The 15,067-nt window shown below is 42.5% G+C and overlaps 1 protein-coding gene across 1 annotated transcript in view; it reads left to right on the top strand.

Moving 5' to 3' along the window:
- Positions 1-4,559: 4,559 nt before the first annotated feature.
- The window catches only part of FKBP9 (FKBP prolyl isomerase 9), an 87,531-nt gene continuing 77,023 nt past the window's right edge, over positions 4,560-15,067 (top strand). Inside the window, exon 1 of the mRNA XM_089687197.1 lies at positions 4,560-5,153. Within this exon, the coding sequence (XP_089543323.1) occupies positions 4,903-5,153 (251 nt within the window). The 5' untranslated portion in view covers positions 4,560-4,902. The remainder of the gene's footprint in view (positions 5,154-15,067) is intronic.

Below are 15,067 nucleotides of genomic sequence, written 5' to 3'. Positions count from 1 at the left end.
TCTTCTTTTCATTCTTCTTCTTTTCATTCTTCTTCTTTTCATTCTTCTTCTTCTTCTTTTCATTCTTCTTTTCATTCTTCTTCTTCTTCTTCTTTTCATTCTTCTTTTCATTCTTCTTCTTCTTCTTCTTCGTCGTGCCCCGTGACTGCCCAAATGAGTGAAGTGTGCGGTGATTCTAAGATCGACGGCACTCATCTGCATGTCATACTGACTGACAGTATTATTTCTCTTCCCCAGCAGACTCCAAGGGCATTTAAATTAAAGGTACAGTGTTCTGCGCTAATATAAAGGCTCTCTGAAGCCTAGAAACCCTTTAAATAAGTTAAATTTGCGGCGAATAAATTTGCATCGAATCGAATTTCTCCCGCAAATTCGGCGAATCAGCCGAATCGAATTTTTGAATAATTCGCTCATCTCTAATTAGGGTATTTGGGACCCTGCAGAACCCTATAGCATGCACACAGATGCCACCAGATTCTGACAAGGCTTCTTTATGGCGACTTGACCATGCAGCTAATTTTTGTTCAAGTATCGTTGTATTGTGCTCCTTCAAAACAACCAGACCATCTTTTTCCAGAGCACCCTGTATTTCTCCTGAGGTTACCAGTGGGTTACAGTTTGTACCCTGAACAATTCTGGCAGTTGTGGCTGCAATCATGGTCTACAAGACCTTGGTTTTGGTATCAAGACACTAACTGCAATTTACAAAGCCACAGATGTGGGGAAATTAACATTTAATTGCCATTTTAACCTGTGTGTGTCACCTTGTGTGTTTGTACCAAGGCCAAACATTCCAGAGTATGTAAACTTTTGTTCAGGGCCGTTTGGGTAATTCCTGTTATCATTATCATTTAACCACTTCCTGACCGCCCTATAGCAGAACTACTGCTACAGGGTGGCAGGGCTGCGCAAAATCACGTGTATATATACGTGATTTAGCATTTCCGAGTAGGGGGCATGTGTGCCCTACCGGAGTTGCCGTTGGTGGCTACAGCTGTCGATCACCGGGCCAGAGATTGTCTGCCGGCAGCAGGCGATCACCGAGTATCACTGATGGGGCAGAGGTCTGTATGTAAACAATGAAGATCTCTCCCGTCAGCACCTACATGCTACTTTGTATCGCTCTGCATAGCAGAGCGATACAAAACAGCATGCCTCCCTAGTAAAACACACAACACAACACACAGTAAAACACACACACACAGTTAACCCTTTGATCACCCCAGATGTTAACCCCTTCCTGCCCAGTGTCATTAGTACAGTGTCAGTGCCTTTTATTAGCACTGATCACTGTATTGTCAGTGTCATTGGGGATGTCAGTGACAGTCAGTTCCCCCCAAGTGTCAGAATGCCTACCGCAGTCCTGCAGTCCCGCTATAAGTCACTTGATTTCCGCCATTACTAGTATAGAAAAAAAAAACCCCAGTATGTATACCGCCATTTGTAAACACTATAACTTTCACGTAAACCAATTAATTTACACGTATTGGGATTTTGTTTCAGCAATGACATGTAGCAGAATACATTTTGGCCTCAATTTATGACAAAATGATTTTTAAAATTTTTTTTTTACTGGATATATTTTATAACAAAAAGTCCAAAATATGGCTTTTTTTTAAATTGTCGGTCTTTTTTGGTTTATAGCGCAAAAAATTAAAAACGCAGAGGCGATCAAATACCACCGAAACACAGCTCAATTTGTGGGGAAAAAGGACGAAAATTTAATTTGGGTGCAGCGTTGCATGACCGCGCAATTATCAGTTAAAGTAACGCAACACCGTAAGGCAAAAAAATGGCCTGGTCAGGAAGGGGGGTAAATCCTCTGGAGGGCAAGTGGGTAAAAAGGAGGCAAACAACTATGTGATAATAAATGGCTTCATATGAACACTCTCTTTAAATATTTTTAGCATGATCAGTCATATTTTCAATATCAATGCTGAAATGTCACAATTAATGCCAAGATGTGCAAACTTTTGAGCACAACTTTATTTATTTATTTCAGGTACTTATATAGCGCCGTCAATTTATGCAGCACTTTACATATACAGTTGTGTTCAAAATAATAGCAGTGTGTTGAAAAAAGTGAATAAAGCTCAAAATCCTTCTAATAGCTTTTATTTCCATACACACAAATGCATTGGGAACACTACACATTCTATTCCAAATCAAAACATGAAGAAAAATATATCAAATTTGTGTTGTTCCTCTAAAAAAATTAAAGAAAAGTGAATATTAGACTGTTCAAAAATAAGCAGTGTTTGTATTCTTCTTTACAAACTCAAACATTCACTATATAAACTGAAAAATGTTTGAAGATTTTGCTTTCCTTTGAATCAATTAATATTTAGTTGTATAAGCACTGTTTCTGAGAACTGCTGTACATCTGTGTTGCATGGAGTCAACCAACTTCTGGCACCTGTGAACAGGTATTCCAGCCCAGGATGATTGGACTACATTCCACAGTTCTTCTCTATTTCTTGGTTTTGCCTCAGAAACTGCATTTTTGATGTCACCCCACAAGTTTTCTATTGGATTAAGATCCGGGGATTGGGCTGGCCACTCCATAACGCCAATCTTGTTGGTCTGGAACCAAGATGTTGCACGTTTACTGGTGTGTTTGGGGTCGTTGTCTTGTTGGAACACCCATTTCAAGGGCATTTCCTCTTCAGCATAAGGCAGCATGACCTCTTCAAGTATTCTGATGTATTCAAACTGATCCATGATCCCTGGTATGCGATAAATAGGCCCAATACCATAGTATGAGAAACTTCCCCATTTCATGATGCTTGCGCAACCATGCTTCACTGTCTTCACAGTGTACTGTGGCTTGAATTCAGTGTTTGGGGGTCGTCTGACAAACTGTCTCCGGCCACTAGACCCAAAAAGAACAATCTTACTTTCATCAGTCCACGTCTTTTTTTCAACAGTGGGACTTTGCGGGGACTTCTTGCAGATAGCTTGGCTTCACATAGGCATCTTCCAATTGTAACAGTACTCACAGGAAACTTTAGACCTTCTTTGATCTTCCTGGAGCTGATTGTTGGCTGAGTCCTTGCCATTTTGGCTATTCTTCTATCCATTCGAATGGTAGTTTTTTCGCTTTCTTCCACATCTTTCAGGTTTTGGTTGCCATTTTAAAGCATTTGTGATCATTTTAGCTGAGCAGCCTATCATTTTCTGTACTTCTTTATATGTTTTCCCCTCTCCAATCAACTATTTAATCAAGGTACGCTGTTCTTCTAAACAATGTCTGGAACGACCCATTTTCCTCAGAATTTCAAAGAGAAATGCACTGTAACCAGCATGTACAACATTTGCTGCCTTCCTTCCTTAAATAAGGGCAACAATTGCCACCTGTTTTTCAAAGAATGAATGACCTCACTAATAGAACTCCACACTGCTATTATTTTGAACATGCCCCTTTCAATTAGTGATTCAATTACACAGAATCAGCAGCATGTATGTCATGACTGTTGGGTCTGTTGGATTTCTACTATTCTACTACACCTGCTAGTAAATTATTTGCCATGTAGAAATATCATTTCTACCAAAAACAGTGATTGATCAGGTTAGTGATGTCTGACTGCTATTATTTTGAACACAACTGTACATTGTTCATTCACATCAGTCCCTAACACTCAAGGGGTGTACAATCTAAGGTCCCACATACACATACTAGGGCCAATTTAGACAGGATCCAATTAACCTATCAGCATTTCTTTGGAGTGTGGGAGGGAACCGGAGTACATGGAGGAAACCCACGCAGGCACAAGGAGAACATGCAAACTCCAGGCAGGTGGTGTCATGGATGAGATTTGAACCAACGACCCTAGTACTGCCAGGCAGAAGTCTGCCCACAGATGCCCCTTACCGACATAGGCAGTTTTTGGTAATGGTGAATTATGCTTGTAAAAAGATTTCTCCAAAAAGACAACTAAGAAGAAAGAGGTAGTTTGGTTCCAAAAGAGGGACAGTCCCTTTAAATGAGGCAGAGTTGGGAGCCACATGCAGCTTTGCATATGAAATAATCCCATTATGTGTGATGTCTCCATAGCGGAGTACACTTTCTGAGTAATAGATGAATAGAGACATTCAGAACTGTCCTGCACTTTATTAAAGTGTGAGTGTTAGTAAAATCTGTCGGCTCCATAACAGGAACCATAAAAACAGCCTGAGGACCAGTGAGAGGGTGTGAAGTGAAGGCTGGCACAGAAAACTCCCCTCCCCCTCCCTCCCTCCTCAGTATAACTGTGTGGAATCCCTGCCAACACATCAGCCACGTAGGAGAAGGAGTAAGGATGGGGGGACCAGCCTAGTCCTTCCACACAGACCCTGTCCTTCAACTTCCCACACTTTCTGCAACTTTATTATGGGAGAAACATCCACCATTCAGGAAGAACGTTATAAACTTCCCGCTTTTTACACATTCTAGTCCTCAATTCCTGCGACATAGGAAAATGATGGCTATAGTAAGCCCCGCCCCTTTCTCCATGCAGCTGTATGTCTCCCCTCGGGGATGTTCGATGGGATCCACATGGTGGGCGGGGCTTCACAGGGTCTTCCACGTTTACAGATAAGCCATGAGTCTATATCTCTGTGAATGACACAATGATTAGACATTGCTGAGGTGTATATATGTAACAGGGTGCCGTGCTCCTCCATAGGAGGCATTGCCTGACACACTGCTGTCTGCCTCCTGCCCACCGTGCCCGGACATGTCGGTGTCCCCGGGCGGTGTACAGTATTCATTGCCTCCTATTGGTTCAGTTGTCACACACTGAGGTCACAGCCGTGTCCGGACACTTCGCATTCCTCCCTCAGTAGAGTACCGGGAGAGTTGTGGTCCCTCCCCCTCCCTCCTCCTCTCTTCTCCCTCTTCCTGGCACTTCTCCTGACTCTGCCATGAGAGAGTCCGAGAGCCCTCCGCCTGTCCTCCCCGGAATGCCGGTCATTCGCTGGTCGCTGCTGCTCCTCCAGGCCGTCTTCCTGGTCAGCTTCGTCACATGTAATGACGCCCCGCCGGTGCCCGGAGATCAGCTTCACATAGAGAAGACCTGGGTGCCCGAACTGTGTCCCCGCACCGTCACCGAGGGCGACTTCGTCCGGTACCACTACAACGGAGCCTTCCCCGATGGGACCAAGTTTGACTCCAGGTACACTGTGTACACCCCACACCTCACTATACATTGTACACCCCAATATACACTATACTACACTGTACACCCCACTATACACTGTACAACCCACACCTCACTATACATTGTACACCCCAATATACACTATACTACACTGTAAACCCCACTATACACTGTACACCCCACACCTCACTATACATTGTACACCCCACACCTCACTATACATTGTATACCCCACTATACACTATACTACATTGTACACCCCACACCTCACTATACATTGTATACCCCACTATACACTATACTACATTGTACACCCCACACCTCACTATACATTGTATACCCCACTATACACTATACTACATTGTACACCCCACTATACACTATACTACACTGTACACCCCACTATACATTGTACACCCCACACCTCACTATACATTGTACACCCCAATATACACTATACTACACTGTACACCCCACTATACACTGTACACCCCACACCTCACTATACATTGTACACCCCACTATACACTATACTACATTGTACACCCCACACCTCACTATACATTGTACTGTACACCCCACTATACACTATACTACACTGTACACCCCACTATACATTGTACACCCCACACCTCACTATACATTGTACTGTACACCCCACTATACACTATACTACACTGTACACCCCACTATACACTGTACACCCCACACCTCACTATACATTGTACTGTACACCCCACTATACACTATACTACACTGTACACCCCACTATACATTGTACACCCCAATATACACTATACTACACTGTACACACCACTATACACTGTACACCCCACACCTCACTATACATTGTACACCCCACTATACACTATACTACATTGTACACCCCACACCTCACTATACATTGTACACCCCACTATACACTATACTACATTGTACACCCCACACCTCACTATACATTGTATACCCCACTATACACTATACTACATTGTACACCCCACACCTCACTATACATTGTACACCCCACTATACACTATACTACATTGTACACCCCACTATACACTATACTACACTGTACACCCCACTATACATTGTACACCCCACACCTCACTATACATTGTACACCCCAATATACACTATACTACACTGTACACCCCACTATACACTGTACACCCCACACCTCACTATACATTGTACACCCCACTATACACTATACTACATTGTACACCCCACACCTCACTATACATTGTACTGTACACCCCACTATACACTATACTACACTGTACACCCCACTATACATTGTACACCCCACACCTCACTATACATTGTACTGTACACCCCACTATACACTATACTACACTGTACACCCCACTATACACTGTACACCCCACACCTCACTATACATTGTACTGTACACCCCACTATACACTATACTACACTGTACACCCCACTATACATTGTACACCCCAATATACACTATACTACACTGTACACACCACTATACACTGTACACCCCACACCTCACTATACATTGTACACCCCACTATACACTATACTACATTGTACACCCCACACCTCACTATACATTGTACACCCCACTATACACTATACTACATTGTACACCCCACACCTCACTATACATTGTACACCCCACTATACACTATACTACACTGTACACCCCACTATACACTGTACACCCCACACCTCACTATACATTGTACACCCCACACCTCACTATACATTGTACACCCCACACCTCACTATACATTGTACACCCCACTATACACTATACTACATTGTACACCCCACACCTCACTATACATTGTACACCCCACTATACACTATACTACACTGTACACCCCACACCTCACTATACATTGTACTGTACACCCCACTATACACTATACTACACTGTACACCCCACTATACATTGTACACCCCACACCTCACTATACATTGTACACCCCACACCTCACTATACATTGTACACCCCAATATACACTATACTACACTGTACACCCCACTATACACTGTACACCCCACACCTCACTATACATTGTACACCCCACTATACACTATACTACATTGTACACCCCACACCTCACTATACATTGTACTGTACACCCCACTATACACTATACTACACTGTACACCCCACTATACATTGTACACCCCACACCTCACTATACATTGTACACCCCAATATACACTATACTACACTGTACACCCCACTATACACTGTACACCCCACACCTCACTATACATTGTACACCCCACTATACACTATACTACATTGTACACCCCACACCTCACTATACATTGTACACCCCACTATACACTATACTACACTGTACACCCCACACCTCACTATACATTGTACTGTACACCCCACTATACACTATACTACACTGTACACCCCACTATACATTGTACACCCCACACCTCACTATACATTGTACACCCCACACCTCACTATACATTGTACACCCCACACCTCACTATACATTGTACACCTCACTATACACTATACTACATTGTACACCCCACACCTCACTATACATTGTACACCCCACTATACACTATACTACACTGTACACCCCACACCTCACTATACATTGTACTGTACACCCCACTATACACTATACTACACTGTACACCCCACTATACATTGTACACCCCACACCTCACTATACATTGTACACCCCACACCTCACTATACATTGTACACCCCAATATACACTATACTACACTGTACACCCCACTGTACACCCCACACCTCACTATACATTGTACACCCCACTATACTACATTGTACACCCCACACCTCACTATACATTGTACTGTACACCCCACTATACACTATACTACACTGTACACCCCACTATACATTGTACACCCCACACCTCACTATACATTGTACACCCCAATATACACTATACTACACTGTACACCCCACTATACACTGTACACCCCACACCTCACTATACATTGTACACCCCAATATACACTATACTACACTGTACACCCCACTATACACTGTACACCCCACACCTCACTATACATTGTACACCCCACTATACACTATACTACATTGTACACCCCACACCTCACTATACATTGTACTGTACACCCCACTATACACTATACTACACTGTACACCCCACTATACATTGTACACCCCACACCTCACTATACATTGTACACCCCAATATACACTATACTACACTGTACACCCCAATATACACTATACTACACTGTACACCCCACTATACACTGTACACCCCACACCTCACTATACATTGTACACCCCAATATACACTATACTACACTGTACACCCCACACCTCACTATACATTGTATACCCCACTATACACTATACTACATTGTACACCCCACACCTCACTATACATTGTACTGTACACCCCACTATACATTGTACACCCCACTATACACTATACTACACTGTACACCCCCCTATACATTGTACACCCCACACCTCACTATACATTGTACACCCCACACCTCACTATACATTGTACACCCCACACCTCACTATACATTGTACTATATTGTACTGTACACCCCACTATACACTATACTACACTATACACCCCACTATACACTATACTACATTGTACACCCCACACCTCACTATACATTGTACTGTACACCCCACTATACCTTGTACACCCCACTATACACTATACTACACTGTACATCCCACTATACATTGTACACCCCACACCTCACTATACATTGTACTGTACACCCCACTATACCTTGTACACCCCACTATACACTATACTACACTGTACACCCCACTATACATTGTACACCCCACACCTCACTATACATTGTACACCCCACACCTCACTATACATTGTACACCCCACACCTCACTATACATTGTACTGTACACCCCACTATACCTTGTACACCCCACTATACACTATACTACACTGTACACCCCACTATACATTGTACACCCCACACCTCACTATACATTGTACACCCCACACCTCACTATACATTGTACTGTACTGTACACCCCACTATACACTATACTACACTATACACCCCACTATACACTATACTACATTGTACACCCCACACCTCACTATACATTGTACTGTACACCCCACTATACCTTGTACACCCCACTATACACTATACTACACTGTACACCCCACTATACATTGTACACCCCACACCTCACTATACATTGTACACCCCACACCTCACTATACATTGTACACCCCACACCTCACTATACATTGTACTGTACACCCCACTATACCTTGTACACCCCACTATACACTATACTACACTGTACACCCCACTATACATTGTACACCCCACACCTCACTATACATTGTACACCCCACACCTCACTATACATTGTACACCCCACACCTCACTATACATTGTACTATATTGTACTGTACACCCCACTATACACTATACTACACTATACACCCCACTATACATTGTACACCCCACACCTCACTATACATTGTACTGTACACCCCACTATACCTTGTACACCCCACACCTCACTATACATTGTACTGTACACCCCACTATACCTTGTACACCCCCACACCTCACTATACATTGTACTGTACACCCGACTATACCTTGTACACCCCACTATACCTTGTACACCCCACTATACACTATACTACACTGTACACCCCACTATACATTGTACACCCCGCTATACACTATACTACACTGTACACCCCACAATACATTGTACACCCGACACCTCACTATACATTGTACTGTACACCCCACTATACACTATACTACACTGTACACCCCACAATACATTGTACACCCCACACCTCACTATACATTGTACTGTACACCCCACTATACACTATACTACACTGTACACCTCACTATACCTTGTACACCCCACTATACACTATACTACACTGTACACCCCACAATACATTGTACACCCCACATCTCACTATACATTGTACACCCCACACCTCACTATAAATTGTACTATATTGTACTGTACACCCCACTATACCTTGTACACCCCACTATACCTTGTACACCCCACTATACACTATACTACACTGTACACCCCACTATACATTGTAAACCCCACACCTCACTATACATTGTACTACATTGTACTGTACACCCCACTATACCTTGTACACCCCACACCTCACTATACATTGTACTGTACACCCCACTATACCTTGTACACCCCCACACCTCACTATACATTGTACTGTACACCCGACTATACTTTGTACACCCCACTATACCTTGTACACCCCACTATACACTATACTACACTGTACACCCCACTATACATTGTACACCCCGCTATACACTACTACACTGTACACCCCACACCTCACTATACATTGTACTGTACACCCCACTATACACTATACTACACTGTACACCCCACTATACATTGTACACCCCACACCTCACTATACATTGTACTGTACACCCCACTATACCTTGTACACCCCACTATACATTATACACCCCCCTATACACTATACTAAGCTGTACATTGTACACCTCACTATACATTGTACTGTACACCCCACTATACACTATACATTGTACTACATTGTACTGTACACCCAACTATACACTGTACACCTCACTATACATTGTACACCCCACTATACACTATACATTGTACTACACTGTACACCCCACTATACCTTGTACACCCCACTATACATTGTACTACACTGTACACCCCACTATACATTGTACACCCCACTATACCTTGTACACCCCACTATACATTGTACTACACTGTACACCCCACTATACATTGTACTGTACACCCCACTATACCTTGTACACCCCACTATACTACACTGTACACCCCACTATACACTGTACACCCCACTATACATTGTACACCCCACTATACACTATACATTGTACTACATTGTACTGTACACCCCACTATACCTTGTACACCCCACTATACATTGTACTACACTGTACACCCCACTATACCTTGTACACCCCACTATACATTGTACTACACTGTACACCCCACTATACCTTGTACACCCCACTATACATTGTACTACACTGTACACCCCACTATACATTGTACTACACTGTACACCCCACTATACCTTGTACACCTTACTATACATTGTACTACACTGTACACCCCACTATACATTGTACTACATACCCCACTATATACTGTAATATACACCCGACTATACATTGTACTACACTGTACACCCCACTATACATTGTACTACACTGTACACCCCACTATACATTGTACACCCCACTATACACTGTACAATACACCCCACTATACACTGTACTACACACCCCACTATACACTGTACTACACACCCCACTATACATTGTACTACACACCTCACTACATTGTACTACACACCCCACTATACACTGTACTATACACCCCACTATACATTGTACTACGCACCCCACTATACATTGTGCTATACACTGTACTATACACCCCACTATACATTGTACTACACACCCCACTATACATTGTACTGCACACCTCACTATACACTGTACTACACACCCCACTATACATTGTACTACACACCCCATTACACCCCACTATACATTGTACTACACACCCCACTATACATTGTACTACATAACTCACTACACCCCACTATACACTGTACTACATACCCTACTATACGTTGTACTATGCACCCCACTATACACTGTACTACACTGTACTATACACCCCACTATACATTGTACTACACACCCCACTATACATTGTACTACACACCCCACTACACCCCCACTATACAATGTACTACACTACACACCCCACTATACACTGTACTATGCACCCTACTATACATTGTACTACACCCCACTATACACTGTACTACACTACACACCCCACTATACATTGTACTATACACCCTACTATATATTGTACTACACACACACCACCATACATTATAATACACTATACATTGTACTACACACCCCACTATACATTGTACTACACTGTACTACACACCCCACTAAACATTGTACTACACACCCCACTATACATTGTACTATACACCCTACTATACGTTGTACTACACACCCCACTATACATTGTAATACACACCCAACTATACATTGTACTACACTCTACTATACACCCCACTATACATTATACTACACTGTACTACACACCCCACTATACATTGTACTACACTCTAATATAGACTGTACTTCACACCCCACTATACATTGTACTACACACCTCACTATACATTGTATTACACTCTACTATACACTGTACTACACACCCCACTATACATTGTACTACACTGTACTACACACCCCAATATACATTGTACTACACACCCCACTATACATTGTACTACACTACACACCCCACTATACATTGTACTACACACCCCATTATACATTGTACTACACTGTACTACACACCCCACTATACATTGTACTACACACCCCACTATACATTGTTCTACACTACACACGCCACTATACACTGTACAGCACACCCCACTATACATTGTACTGCACACCCCACTATACATTGTACTACACACCCCATTACACCCCACTATACAATGTACTACACACCCCACTATACATTGTACTACACACCTCACTATACCCCACTATACACTGTACTACACACCCTACTATACGTTGTACTACGCACCCCACTATACACTGTACTTCGTTGTACTATACACCCCACTATACATTGTACTACACACCCCACTATACGTTGTACTACAGTGTACTGTACACCCCACTATACATTGTACTACACACCCCACTATACATTGTACTACACACCTCGCTATAAGTTGTACTACACTGTACTACACACCCCACTATACATTGTACTACACTCTACTATATACTGTACTACACACCCCACTATACATTGTACTACACACCCCACTATACATTGTACTACACTACACCCCCCCTATACATTGTACTACACACCCCACTATACATTGTACTACACTACACACCCCACTATACATTGTACTACACACCCCACTATACATTGTACTACACTCTACTATATACTGTACTACACCCCCCACTATACATTGTACTACACACCCCACTATACACTGTACTACACTACACAACCCACTATACAATGTACTATACATTGTACTACACCCCACTATACATTGTACTGCACCCCACTGTACATTGTACTACACCCCACACCCCACTATACAGACATGATAAATTACAGCACATGGATCCCATACAAAAATTCTACAGACATGACGACTGACAACACAGGGATCCCATACAATAAATCTACAGACATGAAGCCTAACAGCACAGGGGTCTCTTGCAAGAAATCTACAGACATGATGACTGACAACACAGGGGTCCCCTACAAGAATTCTACAGACATGACGACTGACAACACAGGGATCCCATACAAGAATTCTACAGATATTATGACTGACAGCACAAGGGTCATATACAAAAATTCTAAAGACATTATGACTGACAACACAGGGATCCCATACAAGAATTCTACTGACACAACGACTGACTCTACAGACATGATAAATGACAACACAGGGGTCCCATACAAGAATTCTACAGATATGATGACTGATAACACAGGGGCCCAATACAATAATTCTTCAGATATTATTACTGATGGCACAAGGGTCATATACAAGAATTCTACAGAAATGATGACTGACAACACAGAGATCCCATGCAAGGATTCTTGAAATATTACAACTGATGGCACAGGGGTCATATACAAGAATTTTACAGACATGATGACTGACGGCACAGAGATCCCATACAAGAATTCTACAGACATGACGACTGACAGCTTAGGAATCCCATACAAGAATTCTACAAGCATGAGGACTGACAGCACAGGAGTCCCATACAAGAATTATACAGACATGACAACAGATGACACAAGGGTCCCGTACATGAATTCTACAGACATGATGACTGATAACATAGGGGCTCAATACAATAATTCTTTAGATATTATGTCTGAGAGTACAGTGGTCATATACAAGAATTCTGCAGAAATGATGACTGACAACACAGGGATGCCATGCAAGAATTCTAAAGACATGACGACTGACAGCACAGGGATCCCATGCAAGGTTTCTACAGACATGATGACTGACAGCACAGGGATACGATACAAAAGTTCTACAGACATGACGACTGATGGCACAGTGGTCCCATACAAGAATTCTACAGAAATTACTACTGAAAACACAGGGGACCCATACAAGAATTTTACAGACATGATGACTGATAACACAGGAGCCCAATACAATAATTATTCAGATATTATAACTGACCGCACAGGGGTTATATAAAAGAAATCCACAGAGATGACAACTGACAACACAGGAATCCTATGTAAGAATTCTTCAGATATTACGACTGATGGCACAGGGGTCATCTACAAGAATTCTACAGACATGATGACTGACGGCTCAAGGATCCTGTACAAGAACTCTACAGACATGATGACTGACAGTGCAGGGATACTTTACAAAAATTCTACAGGCACCACGACTGACAACACAGGGGTCCCATACAAGAATTCTACAGAAATGTTGGCTGATGCCACAGAGATCCCATACCAGAATTCTACAGACATGACGACTGACATCACAGGGGTCCCATACAAGAATTCTATAATCATGACAAGCGATGACACAGAGATCCTATATGATTACAAGAATTTTACAGACATGATGGCTGACAGCAGGGGGATCCCAAACAATAATTCTACAGACATGACGACTGACAACATAGGGGTCCCATACAAGAATTCTTCAGATATTATGACTGACGGCACAGGGGTTACATAAAAAGAATTCTACAAACATGACGACAGCACAGGGCTCCAATTGAAG

The sequence above is a fragment of the Staurois parvus genome, unplaced genomic scaffold (assembly GCF_062004578.1).
Source record: "Staurois parvus isolate SC_StPar_1 unplaced genomic scaffold, SC_StPar_1.0 ptg000020l, whole genome shotgun sequence".
In the NCBI taxonomy this organism is placed as follows: domain Eukaryota; kingdom Metazoa; phylum Chordata; class Amphibia; order Anura; family Ranidae; genus Staurois; species Staurois parvus.
The sequence above is the reverse complement of the archived record's forward strand: the minus strand, read 5'-3'. Positions and strand labels throughout refer to the sequence as shown.